Here is a 25,949-nt window from a genome sequence, read left to right as displayed (position 1 = left end):
GATATACATTAGCATATAGCTAATGTATATACATTTGGGGGACAGCATATACATTTGGGGGATTTCACTTCAGACTAGCTGTACTGTGAATCCTGAATCAAATGTTCAGCAGTTCAAAGGAAAGCTATACTATAAATCTTTGATTTCCAGGGAGAAGGCATTTCTACTGGACACTCCAGGAAGCATCACAACATTGTCACACATAACAGACAAAAGGATGATAGGTGGGAAGGGCAGTGACCTGCATCTCCCCCGTAATCCTCATATATGGAGTCAAGCCTTATTTCTATTTCTTTTCCTGTGACTGGCTTGTTTCTCTTCCAGGGCTTTCAGTTCTTACTTGTGTACATGTGCCACCACAGAGCCTTGAGGAGTCTTCTCCCAATTCTGACTTTGCACCATTATTTTGTCAATAACCAATACGGAAGGAACGGCAGTCATGGTAGTAACTCCATGAAGATATCCCAAATGAACTGACTTCAGACCTCTTGGAGGCACTTCAGTCTGAGGAGGGAGAGGCAAATATCTTCTAGGACTCTCTACAACCACTGCTGCTTTGCCTCTAGTCCATCAGAAGTTCCGGATGGGACTGCATCATCCTTGGGCCACGGGATGATATATGCAATATGTGCAGAACTTCTGGATGCAGAGATACACACTCAAAGCCCTCTGCCAAGAGCTGGGATCATGACCTCACCATAGTTGCAATAAATTTCAAGTGCCTATAACTGTGTTCAAAAGACTAGCTATCATCTCATAAACTGCATGACCCTTGAATCTGACTAATCAATGCCTAATCACTAAGGGGAGAGCCAGGCCACTGTGGGCAAAGTCATAATCAAGATCTCTGAGGGCACTTTGTAAACTATTATTTCTTTGAACAGTGTGAATATGAGACATCTGTACTCTGGGCCCTGCAGATTCCCAAGACGTGTGGGCTGTTGAGAACAAGTACTGGAACAACTCTGAAGCAGACCCTGAGGCATCTGAGGAGGCTTCACAAAGAAATACACAACATTGAGATTTTCCTTCACTCAGACCTTGGCCTCAAAGGTAATGCTGGTATCTTCCTTCCCATCAGGCATATTCATTTCTAGTGTCAGAAACACTGCACTCATTTTAAACTGATAGGTGATGACATCACCTGCACAAGGATGGAGCATTGAAAACATTTATATTTTGCCAGCCTAAATCGGCCATGAATAGCAAACAAACTTGTCCAAGCCATGTTTTGGTGCATCACAGCATAAAAAAACAATTTTGCACTAAAAATGTCCAATAAACACCATTAGGATATTTATTTATGTATAGGATATTTAAGGAAGAAGCTTCGTATTCTTGAAAATTTTAGCATATCTGCATATTTATTTTAATGGACCTGAGTTTTATATTTTTACTTAGCAAATTTAAAGGAGTAAATAGCCCTGACACTGCTTTATTGCACCTTCATAATCTTGCATCAGAAAGTTGTTACCATTACTAATGAACTCTCTAATGTGTCTGAAATTAAGAACTTTACTGCACTAATCTCAATTTTAACGGTATTATCAACTTTGAATAGGATACACCAGCATTATGCAGAACTTGGTTAAGTGACACTGGAACTATTTTTATAATCAGACCTCCACTGAAAATCTCCAGCAGACATTGAGAAACACTTCTTAACATGCATACTCAGTGAAATGTGATTAGTCTGACACAATCAGTTTCATAATTGAGTAGCTGTGGGGAATTCTATTTTCTTAAATAGAAGCATAAGACTGCAGGAAATCTCCAAGGTCCTCTAGCCCAAGCTCTTGCTACTGAAGGGGCAAGCACACTCACTGCTATTCACAAACTGATGAAGTTTTAAAATAAACTAGTTGAGTTTCTTCCCTTTACCTTGCCATTGGCAGAATGTTTCAGAATGCCAATCCTGCTACTCTGAGAGTTGAAATGAAACCACAGATTCATTCCTTACTATTTACACTTATTTGTTATTATATCAGTGAACTTAAATAGTTTAAGTACTTCTTTTTCCATATTTACCCCACATTTATTTTCCAAAATCTTTACTTTCGTTTTCAAGTTTTGTTTTTCTTAGCTAAATGAGTCAAGCTCTTTAAAACAGGCTGCACTGTACTATGGCTGTACTACAGCTATTCACAGACAAGCTTGCCAAAATACTGAAGTACAATTACTTTGGCAGCATGGACCTTAACACTAGCTACACCCTGCTTCTCACAACCAGACGTGCAGACAAATCCTCCATTCTCCTAGGAGGCCTCCTAGGCTCCAGGATCCTACCCTGTCTAGTTGAAATTCAGCTTTCTTGAATGTAATTAACCAAAACTTCACAGTTGATATACACTTGTACATAGTAGAATAAGGAACCAAAACAAACACTGAAATAATGCAGTATTACTATGGGTGCCACAAAAGAAAATGTATTTTCTTTAAAGACCATGATTGTGGAATATTAACAAGACTGAATGTACCAAAATAGCACATGATAAAAACAAAGCATTCAAACTAAAAGTTTACCATGAAGTAGAATCTTTCCTCTATGTCAAGCTTACGATGAAAAATCACGCCCCTTTTCTTTCTTTCAGTCTGATCCTGTGTGTTCACTCCTCCCAAACTGTCTTACAAAAGATGACAGAGAGACTAAGATCTATATCTCAAGATATGGCCAGACACAGCATTTCCTAGAATGTGTTCCCCTGCACAGAACATGGGCTCAGTGGTCCTGTTAATCACTGATGCAAAGAAAGGCACATAAATATGCTTCTTTCTCTACCTGATAGCTTGTTGATACTTGAAAACAGACAAATCATTCTGTGAATAGCTCATAAATAGTGTTCACTGACAATGAAAGCACTAATAATTCCAGTAGAATATATATATATGTATCTTTTGAAAACAAAAGTCTAGTCAGATATTTAAACACGTAAAAAAGGTATTTGGAAGGCTACTTATCTATCCTAGAGCATGGGAAGGAAAATCTAAGAATGGAAAGCTAAAAAGCTCTGAGAGGAATGAAGTTACTAGACCGGCAAAATAAAAGCTGTAAAATTCTGTTGGAGATTCTGTTGGAGAAAAAGGCAGAATCGCACTAAGATCTTGTGAACTAAAGCTGTGAATCCACATGCATTCCACTCCTCTGCAGATACTTGCCCTTGGCCACTATAATTCTGAATGAAAGTGTCCTGTAGAGATTTAGTGGGCATTAACTTCTTTTGATTTTCAAGAACTGTTATTCATCATTGCACCTTGTTTTCAATGAGGGTAGTCAAAAAAGCTAAAATGGCTCAGCTAAAGCCACTAACAATTTACTAACTTGATACTGATGCTGATTTCAGGGTAGTCAACAGCCCAGAAATTAAGGATCTCAGTAGGCCAATTTCAAAAAGAATTTCAAAGACAAAACTTTTCTTTCTGACTTTAAGACTTTTCTGCTACTTTAATTGTTACTACAGTTTTTTCTTCCATATTTGCTTATGTTAAAAACATTACATCCTACTTTCTTCTCTGCTGAAAGATGCTGATAATCTCTAGCTGGTGAGAAAGACAGCACAACTAAAATATGATCTGCATCTCTGGTCATTCCAAGTATATCTGACAGGTTGAGCACAACAGAACTTTGCGGTTCCTCCTGCTTTACACTTCAATAGTTCATCATTAAAAGACACTGTTAATAATAATTAAATGTTTTAATCCATCTAGCAAATAACCATAGTTGAAAAGTGAGAATTTTGATCCATTACAATAACAACATGAACACACCATGTTTCTTCAATATAGCATACATTCCTAGCTCCCGGTAGGTCTTGAGTGTTCCTACACGCATGAGCATGCGTAGGAATGTCTTGTATCAAAATAAACATTAGAAACTTGAGTAATAAATATATAATTATCATCTGGATAAAATCAGATGCCTAAAATCCTATTGCCTCTGAGTATAATTATAGTAATAAAAGTACTGCTGACTGATGAAGAAATGTACTATTTATGCTGCAGGGACTGCAAATCAACACTTTTTTATACTCAGCCAGTTAAAAAAATCCAGTCTTCATTACAACACTTCACTGGTAAATAAATAATTCACCTCTGGATTGCAGTGATTAACCCTTCCAGCTGTCTTGTATTATTTTTCCCTTGATTTATATTATGGTCATGATAATAAATTCATTTATTCAAGACAGTCCTTGCTTTTTACTGGATAAAACATGTTTATATAAAATGCACATTCTTTGTCCTAAATCTCATCTTTAACATATCTTTTATATGTAGTAAAACATTGTCTCAGTAGATTAGACCAAATATTTCCAAACATGCATACAAAGCGCAACCCTCAGACACCTCATATCTTATTTTAAGATCGTGTCTTTAATCTTATTTTGCTCATTACATCGCTGAAGTGAATATTAAAAAGAAGGCCTATTTTACGATTGCCAAGTGGGGATACATCATCTGAACTGCAAATTTAAATTTAAATGCTTTAGATCTTCTACAAAGAAGATTAAAAACATGACTAGTTTTTCATCTATATTTATGAAGTACTTATTGATAGAGTTTCCAAATTCTGTCAGTTAAATAGCCTTCTCACATTGCAAGATTACAGAGATATTGAAATGCCTTTCCTATTCTGAGTTGTGGGCAGTGATCTACATTTAACTGAGCCAGCTCCTCTAGATTTATGATTAATTTTACATTAGATCACTTCCGAGAAAATCTGGAGGAAAAATAATGTTTACCACATCCATTTTCTATTTAAAAAGCTATGTTAGAAAGTGTTAAGACTCCAAAGCCTGCATTCAAAAGTAGGGACTCCAATAAAAAAAGTTTCTCCATGAACCCTATTTTAGGTGCCTTTTATATAAAGCAGTTTAATACCACATGATTGTATTAAGAACCATATGATCGCTCACTTTTTTGCCCCACATGACCCACCAGGAATGCACTGAAAACAGACTGCTTAACTAGTGCTGCAGATTAATAGGACTGGTAAAATGACTGGGGACCCCATGACCTACTACACCTATGCTTGGCTCATAAAAAGCTAAGTTCACTGCTGGTGTCCTACTCTGAGCCTTCTGTCTACCTGCAACATCCACTCCTTCCTTGCTTTTACTCTCCTCCTCCAATTAAAATTAGGCTGCATACCCGTTATTCTCACTTCTTAACACCAGATGTCCAGGCTGAGGTGGCTTATGAGCACAGGAAAATCATTCTACCTCAACTATTACACGTAGGGCAACAGCAACAAATGCTGAGCTGCAATGTGTTCCCTAAAAAAACAAAACAAAGCATTTAGCATTACTTGGCTAAATTTCGGTTAATGTTTACGGAAAACAGGAAAAGATATTCCTGCTATCATGTGACACCCCCTCCAACTCGCAGCTGTCAAGCCCCAGCAGTGAAGCATTCCTAGACTCACTAGAAAAATGACTTGAAGGTTTATTGTTCTAAAATGTGCATGAAATCTTTTTCCCCATGTCTGCTTATGCTTCAAAACAGGTGACCATTCTTCCTGAGACTTTCTGGGGAAAAAAAAAAAAAAAAAAAAATCAGCCTCCTAAAGTGGTCATGGTAAATGTCAGCACAAACAGTTAAAATATGGCAGAGTTGCAAGCAGTGGGAAAATATACTCTGCAAGAAGTAGCTGGCAATTTAATTATAGGCCATGTTACCAAATCTGCCTGTAAGAAACTTAAATTAGGATTTGGGAAATTTTTAAATTTCATTTCCTAATTTTTTAACTTAGGATCTTGACTCTTTCAATTTTATGGGAGCTCTGCAAACAGCAAATGATTTCACCCTTCATATTTAATCATGTATAAAAAGTGGTAGCTATGAGAAGACACTGTGACCAAGCAAGTTTCTACTGATTTTACAGGATGTAGCTTACTTTCCTCATCAAAAAAAAGTGGGAAAGAAGAATTTAAAATAAAATGTATTTACTGTATCTTCCAATCCTACACTCAGCTTAACTCTTGGCTCAAACTGGGGGGGGGGGGGGGGGGGGGGGTGCGGTGTCTCCATCTGCATGGACCTTATTAAGGATCTCTACTGGGGGATAGAAAAGGCGATGATAACCTGACACATAAGAAAGTCACTTAATCAATGGAAAAAACAGGATTTTGCACATTTTTCATAAAACAATGTTAGGATAGGCTACAGGTATTTGCTAAGTCAGTGAACAAACCACATAGCTCAAAGCACACTGCATACTGTAAATCTACTTTCATCTGCTAAGAGAACTATACAAATAAGAAAATTCCTGTCTTAATTGGAGAACAGTCTTCATGCATAGCTTGAATAGTTTTCCAAAAGGTATGGTTTATTAATCTGTTGTGGTCAATTACAGTTTTAACAAGTTTTTGCTAAGTAGAGAAAACATCTTTGCAGGCTCAGAATTTCCCTGCTTAACTTTCAGACCTCCTAGGACAAAACACAGAAATGGTCGCACTGGTCCCTCTAACATCCTGCACATCCTTTCAAGACTGCACAGCTATGAGACTGAGTGGACATGAAAGTTTTGGTACAGTCAGGCTTACAAAAAATACTTCATTTTACTGCTTTCTTTTAAGTAGAGATCATACATTCTTTCTCTCATTCTCTCAGACATTTTGCTAGAAATTTTGCCTATATAATATTTATCAGGTCAGATGTTGGATAAGTACTGAACACTGGAATTACCTACACAAGTAAGAGATAGTTGAAAACGTATAAGCATAGGATTGGAAAAACTGAGTCAGTGAGAAATCTGAGGGCACCGGCTCTGTCAAAAACGAATGCTCACACTGCTGCCAGTGCCACACAGGTTGAATCAAACTCGAATGAAAACAATTTCACTTTTTAAAAGATTCTGCTTAGTAGAAACTTCAGAGATCAAAACACAGGCACAGTTATAAATCAAGCATATTTATTTAGCACATTGTGAAGTAATGGGCCTCTGCCTATCAATAGAAAGTACAACTTTTCTGAGCTGGTGGAAAATTACACTGCAAGGCTTGGAATATTGTAAATACTGTTTAAAAGGATGAATAAAAATTGGCTAAAGCAAATATCAGCTCAAAGGAATGTTTTAAAGTCAAATATAATTAGTTCAGACTGTGAATGTTGGAAATTCTATAATGATGGTGACATTTTCCACCTTTTCTAATCCAAGCATATGATAGGACAATAACCTTCAGAAACTAGTTTACAACAGAATTTGTATGAAAAACACTACCTACGCATATTTTCTTATGAACTATATGGCTTTCCCTTAATGATAGGATTTTTTAAAATGAAATATAACAATACATCATTCTAGTATTGTTAATCCTAACTTTATAAATTCATGCATTTCCATGTCTTAAGAGAATTTTCACAGTAGAGTTTAATCCAACTTCAAAAACTGTGCATCTCAGACTCTCTTGAGATATGAACATATCTTCACACCCAGGTGTTCCAAAGCATATTTAGATGAAAGTCAGCAGAAATGTTTAGAGACTTCACATTAGTGAGATTAAGTTGCCACCAGATTTGATTCTGCTATCTGTAAGTGTTTAAAAGTAAATAGCTTACAGCAAGCAGAAGCCAAAAGCAGAATGCACTCAGAAATTGCTTCAGCCTTATCCTTGGTAGACAGAAACAACATGTATTTATTGGGAGTAAGTGAATTTGTTTGTTTGTCTCCTGCGTGGTAGTTGCTTTAGATGCTGCTTGTAACAAGGTCTGTCAGCTGCTTAGTGTGAGCATGGATAAGCAAAGCTGAAGGAGCAAGAGCATATTTGCACTTTTGAACATAGTAACTTCAGAGACAGCATGAGGCAAATGGCTAAATGGGATAACAAGGCTGACACAGGCACAAAAACATACTAAGAGCTTCTCATAAATAGCAAGGAGGCTTGTATAAGAAATTTCCTTCATCTCTTCTCTCTAGAGATTAAGCTATGGAGGAGAAAAAAACAGCAATGAATAAGCAGCAATGAAAACAACACAAATAGCAAAAAGAAAGACATACAGAACTTGAAAGATAGTCATTATACATTTTCTGCTAGAAATCTCAGAAGGGAAGATTCAGCTAGCACCTGAGGTCACGGTTGAAGAGAGAAGAAAAAAAGCCTTCCTAGAAAACACAAAATTTGCAAATATCTGCTGACAAGACAGGGTGACAGCCAAACAGGAGAAGGATGATCCACAAAAGCATGGAAAAATAAAGCCAGAGCAGAAAAAGAAAGAAAAGACAATGGAAGAGAAACAGAACTGAAGGATAGGTTTACCATCCCAGTAAATAGAAGAGAAACAGGTCAAAATATAAGAAATTTTACACCAAAAACCTGCATAATGCAGCTATCTATAAGCTGCCTACAAGGTAGCTAGACCTGGGAGGGACAGAGAAGGAAATTCTGAAAAAGCCCAAGGATCTAGAGCCCAAGAAAGAAGAGGGCAGTATCCTCAGATTGAGGGAGAAAACAGAAGACAGAAAAATCTGCAGACAAGAAGAACAATAAAAAAGAGAGCAAGGAATTCAAACCAACACAAGGAGAAAGAATGTTTTTGTATTATATTTTGTATGTAGAACACGGATCTGTCGCAGAATGGATCAAAGCTAAGGGGAGCAGCCAGGACAGCATCAATTGGCTATAAAATGACAAAGGGATAGAAATGAAAACTACATAAAGGAAAGGTAATCATGTAAGAAATGAGGAATCTTGTTAAAGAGAAAGAAAATGAACAGCTAAAAGAATTAAATCCTCACAGCCAAAACAGTATCTAAGCCTGACCGTATTGAAAGCACAAAACCAATGCATATTGCCTGTGGGGAAAACAAAAAGGCTTGAGGAAGGGCAGAAAGAGGATGATATTGTTAAACAGCAGTATAAGAAAGGTTATAAGAACAAGAAGGCACCCTTCAAAAAGCTGAAGACATGCCCAAATGAAGAAAATAGAGAGAATCATAAACTTTGGCATATTAAATATAAAAACACAGTAAGGCAAGCCAAAGAAGACTTTAAGAAACAACTAGAAATAAAGAATCAAAGCAAATAATAAATCTTTGCTACGACACATCAAAAGCAGGAAGTCTGCCAGAGCATCTGTAGGACCAACTGATGATCAATGTGTACAGCAAACACTCAGAAAAGACGAGGCTACTGCAGAGAAACGAAATGAATTCTCTGAACTGCGGAAATTCACATGCTGGATTCCATCTTTGTTAGAGCTCTAAAATTGCAGTTACTGTGGAAGGGGTATGGAAGAAATTAAGAGAAGGAATGTAACAAATCCCCAGGACTATATGGCATTGACCCAAGAGTTCTGAAGCTCAGTTCCTAATGGTGGTACATAATCTCTAGCTTAAAAATTGTCTTAGTAGGCAAGTACTGGATAGTAGTAAATGTGATGCCAATTTAAAATTAAAAAAATCTGGAAAGATGCAAAGAGCTATAGGATAGTAAGCCTTCAGGCATTTTTCAGGCAATATAGCAAAAACCAAAATAATGAGTAATAATAGCAGATATCAGATTAAAGATGGTGGTAGAGTCAACATGTCATTCTTTTGTAAAGGGAAGTCTTACCTTACAAATTTACTAGAATTCTTTGAAGGAGTGGTGATACAATTGATAAAATTTACTGGGATTTCCAAAAGACTTCTGACAAAATCCCCTGTCAAAGGTCTTTAAAAAAAACTACGGTGCCATGGTATAAAGTAGAACTCCTGACATGGATAAACACTTACTCAAAATACAGAACGGTGAGGGTAGGAATAAATGGTCATTTCTCAAGAACATAAGCAGTAGAGTTCAGGTGGGATCTATTATAGGATCTCTGTTGTTCAGGACATTCATAAATGAGCTGAAAAAAGGAGTAAGCAATAAGAGGAGTATGCTGATGATATAGTTATTTAGGGTAGCGCTGACTGAAATGAACTGTAGAAAGACCCTCATAAACTGAGCTCCCAGGCAATAAAATGGTAAATGAAATTTAATATAGGCAAATGTAAAATAACGTGTATTTCACACTTAAAATGATGGGATAGCAGCAGACCATTACTACGTAGAAGCAAGACCTTGGGATTAGGACACTGCTTTGTGAAGAAGCATCTATTTTTGTCTGTTTTCCAGTCTATGTAGCTTTTTGTTAGAGAATGCAGTAGATGCTAAAAGTTTACATGCGCTTATGCTATTATATTAATACAGGATGCAGAAAAACGTAACTCTTTCCTTAAGAGCGCAATTGGTTTATGAAAAGAATGCAAGACTAAATCGCATGAACTCAACCCTGTGTCAGACACCCTCCTCCAGTTTTCTACTCTTTTTCACCCTCCTCCTCTTACTGCTCTAATCTTAGCACTTTTTAATTGCCTGTTTAAACTTAATAAGGGTTATACAAGTATAGTTAGTTGTATTAAAAGAAGTATTCTTAAATAACTGCAGAAATAAGACCGTGTGAAAAGGCAAGCTTTTACTCACCCTGTCTGTAAGAATGTGCATCATTCCAAATAACAGTAAGAGTTAATTGGGATCTGAAGGCTATGGGAAGTCAAGGGTGTTTCTCCTCCCTGGCATTATAGTGCTTTTGCCATCAAGTGTAATATCACATATTTTTATATAATTCTTTTAGCACCAGACATTCTATCATGGATGATTTTTATATGAACAATCTGCTATAAGCAAAAAATAAGATTTCAAGTTTATTATCTCAAATCCATATGGAAACCACAAGCACTGCTTCCCACCCTTGGTCAGCCTAGGACTGGATTCCTGCTTGTAGAGGGCAGGGTGAAAGTGGGAAATTAACACTCCAACATCTCCAATATTGATGTGATAGCCTCCTCTGCAAGAATTTCAAGAACTACAATACCTTGAGGACTGCAACAAATGCCACAGAATAGCTCTAGTTACTAATAGTGTATAGTCTGATGGGAATTTCTTTTGTTTAAATGGCTGTAGCACTTCAGAAGTGTCAGCAGTCAAATATTAGTAATGAAAACACTTATGCTATGAACTGAGAAATGGATATGGGGTAGGAGGGAATTTATATGGCATAGTATACAATTTTCAGTATACAATTTTAAAGTACATCTGATATCTTTAGTTCTGAATATGAGTAAATTAATGGAGTAGAAATTACTGATCTTTGCCTGTAGAGACCTAAAATTCTGCAGAAATGTTACATATCTTTACCATATGATTAAATACAAAACCTATAAGGCAACAGAATACATCTTTTCAGATGTAAAATATTGATTGATAGAGAAGCAACTACTATATTAACAGTCAAGCTAGCATTGACTCTATAAAATTCTATTTCCCAGGCTGCTTTACAGTTCATGTATAAAACTAAATTTTCCATTGAAATTGGCAAAAGTTATCAGGAAAAAAAGAAAAAACCTTAGAAAAGTGCACCCAAAATAAAAAAAAGCATTAGGAAACTAACACAATAGCAAGTTGGTAATGTTTTCAAAAGCCTCTTAAGCATACATAGGGATTTTATTAGGTTCTTTGTGTTGCCGTAGAGCTAAAAAGCTAGGAAAAACAGATATACTCATCTCTACAGGTGAGTATTATGGGTACCTGCTAAACGATACCTTTGGAGGATAGTATATAAGCAAGGTGAGAAGATCAATTTCTGATGCTCCTGGCTGGACTTCTGATGGCCAGCTTACTCAGACAGTGAAAGAGTACAAGCACTGCTTGAAGCCAAGAATTGCAGCACTAAGAATCTGAAAATGAAACTGTCCATAAACAAATACAATGGACTTCACAGGTTTCTATTAGGCAAGCTAACAATTTTAAAAAGGAAGTTAAAAGTAGTGTGTTTGCAAACAAAATTTTGTTTTAATATCCTTTCATTTTAAATGTTTATATGTTTCCACTAGGAGAGAGCAAGTCAACATCAAAGCTTTCATAATACTGGAAAAATGTCAGACTAACTAATAATAGATTTGAAGATCAAACTCAGATTTGATGCTCGCAGTATTTGTTTTTGTAAACTGTTCCAATTCAGTGTTTATTTCCTATCACACTGAAACATGTAGCATAATTAAAACATGCACTTTTCTACCTTGCTATATTATATATTTTTCTTCTCTCTAGACATCTAGAGAGCTTGGCATTTCACCTCCTGAAACCATTTATTCCCAAAAATCTTACTCTATACATTTAATCTATTTTTAGAATAATATTTTTTTTTGCTATTAGAAAGATCACACCCCCCCAAACAACCTTTATTGACTAGCCAGAACTTGGGCTCCAAAAGCAAGAAAGTTTAAAGACTGCTTTGTCAAGACATGATTAAAAAAAAAAAAAAAAAAAAGAAATCTACATGCCTGGGCAATGTGAGAACCCTGATTTGTCCAATTAAAAGTTCAATAGCTGAAACAAGATTGAAAAGGTCATCTGTAAAAGACATAAAACATTAATCTCATCATTTTCTATGCAGCTTGTTATACTCCTCGAAGCTGTAACAGCAGAGACAAATTAAGCAATTCTCTGACCTTTCTGTGATAAAAACCTATACAATTATTTAATCAAAACCCAAAAAGTTACCAATTATTTTTCTAAAATGGTCATCTTCCTCAGACTGAGCACTCAGTACTCACTGGGAAGTTCGTTCATGGAAATACTTTCTTTGAATACCTTAATAAGGCTTCACTGTTTTAATAAATCCACTAATTTATTACCTGTTTTTGCTAGGGGAGGAGGAGGACTTGAGGGGAAACAAGGAAGGGAAAGTGGTAGAGAGAAAGAGACGGACTGAGCAAGCAAGCGTACGAGCAGGTACACATGCATTCAAGATAGAAACACTAGTTAATATCCTGAACAATCCTAATTTGTTAAGCAATATGAGCCAATACCAGGCTTCAGAGTGTCTACTAAAATCAGCTGACTGTGCTTCCTGTAATGGCATACACCAAAATGTTTAGAATAAGAGCAAGATTTCTAGTTTTTGTGTTAAACAAACTCAAATCTTTATTTATGTCCTTTCCTGACTCAAAGCCTGACGTTTAATTAATATGTTAGTAAACTTGGAATTAATACTTCTCAATTGACTAATGTTCCAGAGATGTGAACTTTTTTTTCTTGATATGGTTTGAGTGATACAGGTACAGCGATACAGTGATCCAGAATGCAGGTTTGAAGAAACAGATTTCAGCTCAAAATAGAAAGCTATCTAAGCAGTTCATTATTTCTGTACAAGTTGCATAGCAGAAACAAGTATTCACACACAGAAGTATTTCTTTGGAATTATGCATCCTTCCATCTTTCAGATGTTGAATTTGGGAATAATTTTGTTTAATTAAATAATTTAAATATTTCATTGAGAGAAATCTTAAAACTAAAATTTTAAAAGAGAGTTCTCCATTAATTTTGATACTAATAAGAAAAAAATAAAAATACATTGTACTAGTAGGAAGCCGTTACAAACAGTGAGACTAAGACATATTTTAAAACTGTGCTATTTTTAGACATTCCTGTACATGTGCTTTCATTTGAGTAAGTCTCACAGACAAGAATTTCTGATGATCAAATCAACTAGATGGACCAATTTTTTTTTTGCTCAAAAGGTTGTCAAACAAAGACTTTTGTGATTTGCACACACTCAGAACATTCAGTATAATGTATGAATAAATGCTGAGCTGTTGCTTGGAGATCTCAAAACAAAATCAAAGACAAAACCATCAAAGTGGGTCAGAAAATTATCTGTAATTTTTTTTGTGTGAGAAAAGACTGATGGAGCATAAAGATTTTGCTTTATGAAAGTGTAATCTTCATCAAAGCAAATTAATTTGCTTTCAATAGCAAATTTGAAGATAAGTAATTTGAAAATTGGCATATGCAAAATAATATCTAGAGATATTTTGTTCCATAAATTCTATTATCATCTTTCCAGGGCATTAAAGATAGGCCCATTCAAAACATTTTTTTTATCAGAAACCTTACGATTTTTATGTGGGCCATTCCCAAGAAAAAAGGACAATTTTATGTTTGGTTTCTTCAGTATCAAGTTAATAGAGTTCCAGTTCTGTATCTTCTATTCACTGAGAATTCCCTCAGAGGAGTTGCTGACAGGTTTAAAACTTCAATGCTTGCAAACATCTTCATCACGCCAGCTCTACTTATTGCAAAATATAGAGTCATGTCTGATCTCAGACTGTAGTAATAACTAATCAGAACAAACAATATCCAGTCTTCATAAATATCAGTCTCTAGTTTTACTGGTGAATGACTCATTAGACCTTTGTATGTATAAGCTTATAGATGCTGATTTCAATGAAGTTACTCATGTATACAGTTTCAAGCCAGATTTGGTTTCCCTCTCTGTTCCACACCCTCTGCAACCTAGATCACACTGTGGCACTTTTAACTCATGACTCATTTGCTCAATTTTCCTTGATGAAAGAGTGAATACAGTCTGTAAGACCATGGCTACTTAAAAGTTATCATTTCTGGCTACTGAAAACAATAAATAGTAATTACTTGGTCCTAAGGATTTTTATGGATAGATGCAGGTTTCCATATTCATTACAATCTATTATGTCATTGCAGCTGAGAGGCAGAAATATAAAAAGTGTAATCTTTAGAAGACAGAGATCTCTAGACACGATCCCAAACACTCTTATTAGCTTGCAATCAACTGACCAAGTTCTGTGCTGATTATGAAATGAATTATGAAGTGTGCAGGCATCATGTAGGGCATGGCTCATTTGATTTCAACAAGTTCTCAAACTTTTAGTTGGTGATTTCACTTAATTTGCACTTCAGGCTCAGTATCTTACTTCCAGTTCTCAAATCACCTTCTGCATTGCCACTTGCATAACCCCACTCAGGGCTGTGCTCCCTGTTTTGGGAACCACTTCCTTAATGTCTGCACTTATCACCATTTTTAAGTGATTTTTACTGAAAAAAACCTACTGTAAACATTTACCTTTTGAATTTTGCCAACCAGACAGAAAATACATTTAGCGCTCTAAGTATTCCTTCAGTCACCAAGCACATTATAGAAAACTTGCTTTCAAAAAGTCTTATAGACCAATGAATGTCTAGTATGTGTGCATAAGAAATCATCCATGCTTCAATTTCCTTTTAGTTTCAAACAGCTTCATAATCATTATTCTATTACAACACTTGTTTCTTCTTAAGGTATGGACAGTGATTGTTCTGGCTATTTCAGCAAATAGTTCCTTTATCTGAATCAAGTAGCTGTTTCAGAGGCAGAAGTACCTGGGGCCACCTCAGCCTGGGGAATCCTAAAAAAATGTATTTGCTCTTCTGAACCTGACACTCTGTCAGTGCCTCGCTGAAGGAGGATTATTTAAAATTAATATAGTTCCAAAGCTAGCATATTTTAATATCACTTTCATGTTTTAAAACTTCCTGTGGCTTCCTACATCCATCCACGTTACATACTTTATTCTGGATGACAATTGTTCCATTTTATCCTCTGTGAAAAGCAAAGAAAGTATTGATGAAACTTCTAGACCAAGACTCTATTATTGCAACCTTTACAAGCTTCTGAATTTGCATTTTCTTGTTGGGAAATATTTCTTATATTCCTTTTTATATACAGAGAAGTAAAACTTTGTTTATTTAAAAAAAAATTGGCTTCTTTCTATAGCTTCTCCTCACTATCTTAACTTAAAAAAACTTTAAAAACAAACAAAAAAAAAAAACCTTAAAAAAAAATCTTATTCTGATATTTAACAATACCGGTCATTGGTTTCTTGAGGATTTGTACTAAATCAAAACAGTTGGAACACTGCTGATATTTTCATTATTGTATGACAGAAATATCTTCCATAAAAGATTTTTTCCCCTATTTTCAATTCACCTTGCTTACCAGCTATATCCTTTGACTCATCTGACAGTCTCAAAAATCCTCAAGAGCTAAAAACACAAGTTCAGAATCTTCTGAATGCTCTTTTCCCATGTGTTTTGAATATGCAAAACATTTCTAACATTACAAAAATGTTTAGAAAATAATTTGCTTTATTTTTTTTTCATAAATGAAATTTTAGATCAATATTTTTTTCTGGCTGCAAGCTAGAGCTGATAAGTGAATCTGATTTTTGTATCATCATCAATATTTTGGAATTCTATGAATAATTTTTCTGGTAAAAATAATTATTTGTGTTCAAGCTCTGAACACACACACTTTGAGAAAATGGAATGTACAAATCAGGTCATTTATACAACAGATTAAAGCCTTCTGCTCCAATTTTCCTGATTAGCTCCTTGACAATCATGTCTACAGAGATAACTCATATATCATAGAAGTATTTGGTACGTTTTCTAAAAAGCAAGGAAATGCTCCATTTAAGAAATGTAAATAAAGATTTATAATTTCTTTTAGGCCTTCAGTTGGCCTCCAATACCACCAAAAGTGTACTACGAGGTTCCCAAGGCATTTCACGTCCATTTCCAAAACATATAAAACCACTATATAGCTCAGCTTCAACAGATTTACTTTCCCAATGCAGAACATTACAGTGACATCATATTCTTTCATATTTGTTACGTCAATATATCACCACATTGAATTATCATATGTCCCTTACAGCTGTACAATAATTTCACCTCAACCTTTCTGTGGTCATGCGCCTCAGTTAGTGTTTTGTCCATTAGATTTTATCCGTTTTAAAGTTAGTAAAAGTGTGTACATCAACCCTGCATGTTTCGTAATGATGATATAACCTGTCAGCTAGAGAGAACCTCCATAAAGTAATTTGTCATCACTCTTCTCCTGAAATAACCTATAGCTGTCAGGGACTTTGGGATACAGACAGAAGTTGTTGCAACAGCTGGCTGAGTGAAGATCCCGCATTACAGCAGCAGGTGCTTTTGGTGTTTGCACTTCCTCTGGACCCCCCCATCATGCCCGGATGAAGTTAACCTTCCCACCCTGAAGCATGGAACTGCTGTGGACGTGACAGCACCCACTGCTGCTAACTGCAACAGGGAACCGGTAACATCGCTAAAAGCATGAGCCTTTGCAATCCTAAGACTTTGCTGGAGAGTCAGACTCTTTGATTAAAGAGTTGGCATGCATGTAATTTCTCCTTGCCAGACACAGAGATGGACTCGCATACCAGCTAATAGGTTGTACTGAAACCAAAGTACCTCCGTGACTCTCAGATCATGGTTTCAGGTAAAAAACAAACTGTTTTAAAGATGCCTTTCCATTGTATGAATTGCCTTTGTTCATAGCATCCCACCTTCAACCTCTCCCAGATCAGTAATAAAGTTTGGGCTACGTCATTTCTAGATTCCTACGTCAGTTCTTTCCACAGGACCTTACCTAGAAGCAACTGTGTTCTTCACAGATCTGCAGCCCTAAGAAAACTTGACACATAACATATGTGATTTGTATAATCCATTTGTTAGTTATCTATCAAACGTTGATGAGAAGGAACTCAGGACTATATCCCCATCCTTGTGAGACGAAAATGTTTTACATTTGTTTAAGACAAGATGGCTAGAAGTGTTTTAATCACCTTGCAAACTGTTTTATTCTATATAATACTTTATCCATGTTAACAGATGAGGATGCTGCCTGCAGTGATCTTACATAATCATTCTAGCTGTTTATTTTCAAAAACAGGGAGACAGTATTCTGCAGCAAATCTCTCATTACCAAGGATGAAGAATTTAAATTCAGATTTTTTGTTATACATGCCTGCTAATAATACAGTTCATATGAAAATCAGCTGAAGATTATAAAAACTTTTTCTTCCAGTCAACTTCATGAAATGTTGCTACCAGCATATGTCCATTTAATCCACTTATGTATAAAATCCTATATACTCTCAATTAAGAAAAACATTCTAATTACACTAAAGCCATACTTGTTATATTACATTTTACCATGATAATGTGCTTCTATGATCTCTTCAAGCTGTTTCAACAGTTATCCAAATGATTTTTACCAAAGGAAGTCAGAATTCACTCTGGGAAAAAGTGGGGTTTATACTACCAGAAAAAAAGAACAAAAAAAGTGGTGTATCTTCCTATCTCCATTTCCACAGTTCCCCAAATAGCACAAAGACAGTCGTATTTTATTACTCCACTCTTGCTTGTCCTAATCCAGACAATCCTATTTGCAAAGTTTTCCTCACTGCTTTTCTACAATACTGTAAAGAAGCTTTATCAACTTTTCAATTGATACAGAGTTCCAAAATACAATATAGACTTTACTGAATAAAAAGGAGGGAGTAGGGGATTAAAAAAAAAATAAAATCCTACACAAATTAGCTTACCTTTCACTACTCTACAGATCACAGCAAACTAAAGCAACAGGCACACTGACAGAGACTAGAGTGAAAAGACAGAAAAGGGGGCACTAGAAAAGATTTGAGATGGGTAGGAAAAGAACCAAGTGAAGCCACATATGCAGAATCCAAACAAACTGAGAAAACTAGTGCTTCAGTAAGGTAGCTAAGTCTTTCTACCAGGTGCAGATACTTACCATAGTCTTTAACTTCATGTATGAAATTAAACCCAAACTACTGGTAAGCATTTCTAAAAGCACACACCAGTCAAGATAACAATCCTTCCTGTTTTCAGTTTTTAGTGTGTCACATATCTTACGAGACTTTAATATAGCAGCACCATAAAAGTAGAAAGGCAGCTCTAAACAGAGAGCAAGTGATTTTATACAAACATACACACGCGTGCGCGCGCACACACACACACACGCACATTTTCATACACACGCACACACTTTTACCAACAAAAAACTAAAAACTTTAACTCAGGAAGACTATGACAGGTTGCCACAACAGATAGTGAGATTGTTGAAGCTTTGTCTGCTCTGCAATTTATAAACATAAGTATTCGTTGGATATTTTGCTTCAGGATAAGCCAGTATAGCCATTCATGTAACTGTAGTTTAAGGGAATTTTAAAATAATTTTAAATCACTTAACTCAATTAATCAATAGAAAGTAAAGGATCAAAGCTATTCAATTTTATTTTTTGTTCTTTTAATGTAGGTAATAATTTCAACACTTTTAGATATATTTCAGAAAGTGTGTGAGAATTCTTTTAAATTTGGAAATCATAGATCAAACATGCTTGACAATCTTATCATGACAATGCAATTTCCATATACACTTATATAAGAAAAACACAATTTCTGATTAAACTCAAAATTTAAAATAAGCATTCAATATTTTAGAAATGCAATTTGATAGCCAATTTACAAGTATGTATTTCAAAAGGCAAGATTTATTCTTTAGGAGTGTCTCCAAAATCTATTCCATTTTTACTTAAAAAAAGCAATATACAATGTTTTATTTCAAAGCAAAATAATTTGGATGGGAAACTTCTCAGAATTTAAGGACTGCAGAAAAACAAATGATTATTTAATTGATATTTAGTTTTAACTGAAAAACTGACACCACATTATTTTAGGCTTTATAATTTAACAGATATCTTCAAATTTCATCAATATCATCTTTAAAAATATGTTAGTCTACAACTCCAAGATCATTTTAAAAAGATCAGATTTAACCAAAATACACTTTTACCATGCAAGTGAACAAGAGAGAAACTAACATCATCTAATGACAGCATTCCCATACAAAATAGCTATGTTGGTATCAGAAGTCTGTAAAAGCATTAATTATCTGATTTTAGTAGGTATTGAAATTCATATCTCCTAATAAATGCAATGGAATCTGGAGAAAAATCAAGTCTTTAGCATAGCAGAAAAAATATTTAAGTATTGGCCATTTTTAGTCAATTCTACCTAAACCTAAATACCTATTGCAATCTGAAACATCAGTTAGGATTACATTTATTCTTTTCTATTAAAATTTCCATTGCATATCTAAATTATTTCTCTCTTCAGTATTGACTAAGAAAACAGCTGCCTACACAAGCACTGAAAACTCTACATGCACTGGAGACAAGGCAGTCCAATTTTTTGACAGACAAAACACCTTCTGAGGCAAAATGGCTTATTTTGAATAGCTTTTCTGAGTACAAAGGATGCTGGAGTGCTAACTCCTATTGCCTCCAGCTGAGACAATCTGCTGCTACTGGAGACATGGACGCTGTTTGTTTCACCACCTATATGCCACATCCTTTCTGTTACCCCAATACCAAACATTGTTTTGATGGGGAACAAAATTTTGCAAAACCATTGATCAAAAATACTTCTGATATTTTTTACTTTTAAAATGCTGGAAAAATCAAGTTTTAAATAGAACAGCAAAAAGAAAAAAGGACCCTGACATTTTCACATTTGAAAAACTGTTTACCATTTGTTCCTCTCTAATCAAAATGCTTACATTTTTGCCTGCAACCAGAGGCTCTTCTGAATTTTGAACAAGAACAGGCACGAATCTTTCCAATAGACCTTTTTCATGTCATATTTATTTCCTTTTGATCTTTTTTTTAAATTAAGATTCTGTCATTAATCATATAAATCACAAAAGTAGATAATTTGCAGGTAAAAAGAGAATGACATACCTTGTAATGGATAAGGAGATCATAAACCCAAATATTTTTCTTTTTCACTTCCCTTGCAAATTTCTTGTTCCTAGTTAGTTCTTCCATCCCAATGCTGAAAGAAATATTTTCTGAACTATTCAAGTGCACCTGCACAGGAACAAAGATGCAAAAAAATCCCACTTTTTCAAAATGTATTTTTCAAAATGCAGGGATTTTAGACTGCCAAATTTTAATACCTTATATCATTGTTAAGCACACACAAAAATACAGGATAACAAAAGTTTTTCTTAATTAGCTTCTGACTGCATATTAAAATATTTAATTAAATCAGAAAACACACAACAAATTCTTTTCTAAGCTTTAAACTAACTTCCATGGAATTTTTTTTAGTAGCAGGAAATTAGAGAAATATAGATGTCTGTCTTAAGCACCTTGAAGGTTTTCAAAACAGAATTTCACTCATTAAAGATATATTTTTAGTTTACCACCTTTTTAGTTGCCTCAATTGCATTCATTTCAACATAACTCTTAAAGTTTAAACAGGAGAGACTACTTCAAAAGGGATATGACTAGCTCTTGGGGCAGGGAAAGGCAAGTCTCATTCACCCAGCCGGGATGCTGCACAAACCGGGCAGGTCCGACAGGACCTGAGCTAGTCTGTCTGGGGAGATAACAACTGGCTCACCTGGCTCAGGGTTCTCTGGACTCTTCCCGGGGCTTAAGTGTTCTTATAATTTCTTCAGTTTACTGTGCAAAGTTTCTATTAACCATGAAAATCAAGATTAAGGATGATTACTTCTACATATAAAGTTCAAGCATCTATTAATAACAGGAATATCTAAAGTCATAAATCTCTTAAAAGAATGGGAAATAGTTTTCTGGTGGAAAGATTCCAGCCACATAAAATTTATCAGTCAGCGGTACAGAGAGGTGGAAGTAGAGAGCTAACTTCAGAGATCCACACGTGGGAAAAATGTTTCAGGTTCCTTTTGCAACTTATGTGTCAGGATAAATTGAACATAACGGGCATTTATTTACTCATTTCCTTTAAAAGATTTTTTTTAAAACTGTTTAATTTCTAAGTGCACATTTACAAGTAGAAAAGTTTCCCGGAAATATTCACCAGCAAGCCATTGTCTTCTACTACACAGGTGGAAATGAATTTTCAAACCGTCAAAATTTCACTAAGGGCTTTAAAAAAAAAAAAAACCAAAAAAACCCCCAAAAAACAGCTAAGTATTGCTCATTTATGGCTATTTACAAGAAATTTCAAACCTATGGTTTTGAGAGAATACGATCTAACACCTATTTATCTTGCCCTGTTCCACAGCATTAGTAAGAGATTTCCCTCAAACCTGCTTTTGCGCAGAAGTGCAAATACTGGCAATTACAGAGATGAAGTATTAGAATTCCTTTCTCTCCAACCCTAACTAATTCTAACAAAATCAAAACAATCACATCTGTTCAGTGAGACACTTGCATCTACAAATGCGTACACAAATTACTCAAAAATATTAAGAATAAGATGCTTTTGGTTGTAGCAGAGTTGGACAGGATATTGGTTTGATGCAGGGAAGAGGTAAAATGATTGCATGAAGTTTACCTCTATGCTTCCCTGTTTCTCCTGCACCTTTAACTTGTCTTAAAGGTGAAAGGGATAGCCTTTGCACCTGATTCTTCATCTACTGCAATTCATAGAGGGAATATGCACAGAAATCATTATATCCAGCGCTGCACCATCCTTATACTGGAATAATTTGGCTGGTTAACAGGCTGGATAAATTTGTAATCTGGTGCTGTAATAACACTTATTATTCTTACAATGAAACAAGCTGAACACTGGAACAAAAAATCAATGCTCTTAATTATCAGATTGCTATGAAAAAGTCACAAGCATTCTGAAATCAAAGACTAGATGAGAACTTTCTAATTACATGAAAGTCTAAATTAGACGGGGTTGCAGGCTGAAAACAAAGTGTTACTGACTATAAAGTTAGAATGGAAAGTCAGCTGCTTTCCTTATTTATCCTTTCAGTTCTTCATTACCAGGAACAGGTCTACTTTTGAGAGTAGAAAGGAATAATGTTTCCCATTCAATGTGAACCTAAAACTTATGCATATAAACATCATATTACTTAAAATTCTGAGTCACATTTGTCTGAGAAACGTTAAATGTACCCTTCCACATCAAAAGGGAAGCATTTTACAGAGCTTTTCTCTAACAATGCATTCAGGCTTTATGTTAAGTGAGATATTTAACAAAAAGTAAAGCTGAGGAGAATACCACTCTCAAGTGTTATTTAAGAGAATACCCAACATTCAATATAATTAAAGACTGCCTAAAGAAGTTTCTATCCCCCAGCCATACCATCTGTAAAGAGTTTTAGTTAGTTTAAACTCAGAATTTTAAAGGACTTAAATAGATCTCAGTGATTAATATGAGACAACGATTTGTTTAGCTAATTCTTCAGTCATTTGAAACATACTTCCCAGTCCTCCTATTTTTTCCATCTTGTATTTCTAAAAGATAATGTGGCAACTCCATAAAACTGGAATGTGTTACATAAAATGCCTTTTTGTAGGTAGGGTACTTTTTTGTTTTTTAGAGAGATACTTTCTACGCATGTAACTGTATCTGTTTTTAATGTTAGCAATCCTTTCTACCTAGTTGCAAGACTCTTCTCCCACTGTCTAGATTACAGAAATTTCAAATGTTTGTTAGGAACAACTGATGCATGAAATGTGTCATCCAGAGTGCAGTACAAAAGGGATTAAATGTACCATTTTTTACTGGGGCTGCTTTAAAAGGTGTCTGCTTAAATTATTTGTGCCTTCAGTAGGCTGTGCAAACAAGCAGGCTTTCTTTAAAGATGATACTGGATTCTGTGATGACTTCAAGATCTACGTATCTTAGGCACAAAACCCCTGAGTTTCACAGTGAGTTTGTGTAAGCATTTTTTTTTTTTCCATCCTCATGTATTTTTCTGGAAGTATTAAGTCAGAGCTCTTTATAACTGCAATTATATAAACAAAGCTCTCATATTCCATGTGTCATAGGGGGGTGGAAAAACAAACCAAAAAAAACCTAATTCACAGTGCCTGGTAGAAATTATCTATGAATCTGGAAAAAAGAAAAAGCATGTTTTTAACACTATAGTATTATCTAGTTGATTAACAATTCTAACTTTCTTTAACTGTGCTCCCCCAAAATTTAACACAGAGAGAAATCATTTTTGAAGTTGCTGATGAAGGGCTAATGAAAACATTCTCAGTCCAGAAAAGAATATTCTGCCTTTCCATTAGCCTTGTAAATGGTCATCAGAATTACAGGCATAACATTACTCTCATTTTCAAATGCAGAAAGAATTCACTTCTGTTTGAAAATTCAGTAAAACTGAAGCTCCACCCTGAATTTCCTCAAAAATATGGTCAAGATGACAGACTAGAAATAAAGTGTTAAATCTCCATGTGCAAAGAATCATACCTTCCCAGGACTTGAGGCAACAACATACATTAGGTGGGGATATCAAATTTTTCATTTGTAAAGTAATAATCTTCATGACATCTCATTTATTTGTTAAAGAGGTAATAGAATTTCATCACTTATGGAAAGTAAATTTCAGATTAAGACTAAAATTGAGATGTAAACCCTCAGTCTTACCTTCAGATCATTAGAGTATACACTTCAGAAACTTCAGCATTCTCTTGCTTCAGGTAGAATAATTATTTATCCATTTACAAGTGCTCCATACATAGAGCGATATTTTAAAATCACAGCAGATTATGATGCATTATTACTAGAGAGTATAGTAAATGTAAGCCAGAAGCATACTCCTTGGGGGCAGAGGGCACAAATGACTCTCATTCCACCCAATACTACAATACGTCCATCCCTAACTACTAAACCAGAATATAAAATGAGAGAACTATGTCTTATTACACAGCACAGAAATTTTCAAATCCACTCACTTTTTTTTTTCACAGTTTGAGTAAAACAAAATTCATGTATACCTTCAGCTGTCTTCCGCATGAACTATTAACTATTCTGGCAGAAACAGTCAAATAATTAGAATTTCACCTGAAAATACACTTTAAAACTTTTGCCACGTACTAGAACTGATTCTTCAGTCATATGTATGTTTTAAAATTATATTGCACAGTACTTCAAAGTTCATTTTTAATACTTGAACCAGAAAAGCAATAATAATTTTAAAACTTCAAATAAACCACAAAGCACAGATAAAAATAAAGCCACTTAGTTCTCCTTTGACTAAACATTCCAGCAGAATACATCATTCTGCAGTACCTCAGCAGAGATGGGACACAACAGCAAAGCAGGAGCTAACAGCTCAACAATATGACTAGCCACAATGAATATTTTAATGAAATATATAACTAATAAGCTGCCTTTTGCTAGTGTTGGTTTTTTTCCTGACAGGATGTAGTACATTTACTGCAGTGCAATGACACCCTTTACAATCTAATTTGCAGTTCAAGTTTACCTTGAACTGTACTTAGAGTTAGCAGTGTCTCTTGAAATAGTTTGAAGTCTAACATTTAAAAACATTTTATTAGATGTTTACTACAGTAATTTATAGAAGTTAACCTACCGAAATAAGAATAACTGGATATAAGAGAGTAATATTTGATTTTTCCAACATATCCACTAGTAGATGGGTTTCTTGAAATGCAGGTTGTTTATCCTAAATGAAAACAAATGTTTAAAATTACTAAAAACATCAAAGTTATTTCATAAAAATGGAATTTAAAGATGTGTTATTTAGTAAAAAAGATACATCACATTTTTATATTTGTAATGCTTTTGTTTGGTAAAGTTATGAATATATGGAAAAACTTTGAGATTAATAATATTATTTTTTTAGGAAATGTATATAACATCTTTTAAGGACCTTGATCAGTCTCAAATAAGGTCCAGTTAAAACCTTTCTATTCCATCACAGCAACTCAAATACAGATTGTGTGGCATGCATCTGTTCAAGATAGTAAATATCAATTTAGACCATGGGTGCAACGCAGAGTTCGATGACCACACATAGCATATACCTGTTCATGAGACAATTCACTTCCCTACAATCCCTACGATAGGAAATTTTAAACTACCCTTAGTTGTGTTCTTGTTGTGTTCCTCTTGTTCAAGAATTTCACGTATGGTTTAACTGGATACCTATGACTGGAGGAAGCGTAAAAAACAGGAGAGAAAGAATGGACCACTATCTCAAAGATCTCGTTTGCTGCACTTCAGAAATACCAAACATAGAAATGGATATACCAAGAGGTTAGAAATAAGAAAAAACTTATTATTCAAACATATGCTTATCATTTACCATTACTAATACACTTCTGTTTAATTTTTAAAACTGAAAGCATAAATCCTTATTACTTACGTGTATGTAAATAAAATTGTAGCACCGTCCTGAAAACATGTTCTGTAGATGGCTTTCATTTTGGCATAGAGATATTGATATAGCTTCAACCTAAGGAAGGAAAATAAAAACTTCAC

General features: G+C 34.9%; 1 protein-coding gene across 3 annotated transcripts in view; it reads right to left on the bottom strand.

Annotated features, from left to right (window-relative positions):
* Nucleotides 1-25,949, bottom strand: part of CRPPA (CDP-L-ribitol pyrophosphorylase A) — a 121,343-nt gene that overhangs the window by 24,308 nt on the left and 71,086 nt on the right. For 2 of the 3 annotated variants that reach the window (XM_026105095.2, XM_026105096.2), the window contains exons 7-9: nucleotides 25,834-25,923; nucleotides 25,039-25,131; nucleotides 20,447-20,575 (exon numbers count right to left, since the gene is read on the bottom strand). In XM_026105095.2, coding sequence (XP_025960880.1) covers nucleotides 20,447-20,575; nucleotides 25,039-25,131; nucleotides 25,834-25,923 — 312 coding nt within the window. Of the gene's footprint in view, nucleotides 1-20,446; nucleotides 20,576-21,113; nucleotides 21,189-25,038; nucleotides 25,132-25,833; nucleotides 25,924-25,949 lie in introns of those variants that run through there. The other variant, XR_003259905.2, reaches the window with a different exon arrangement.

Source organism: Dromaius novaehollandiae, chromosome 2 (genome assembly GCF_036370855.1).
Source record: "Dromaius novaehollandiae isolate bDroNov1 chromosome 2, bDroNov1.hap1, whole genome shotgun sequence".
Taxonomy (NCBI): Eukaryota; Metazoa; Chordata; class Aves; order Casuariiformes; family Dromaiidae; genus Dromaius; species Dromaius novaehollandiae.
This window is presented reverse-complemented; position numbering and strand designations above follow the sequence as displayed.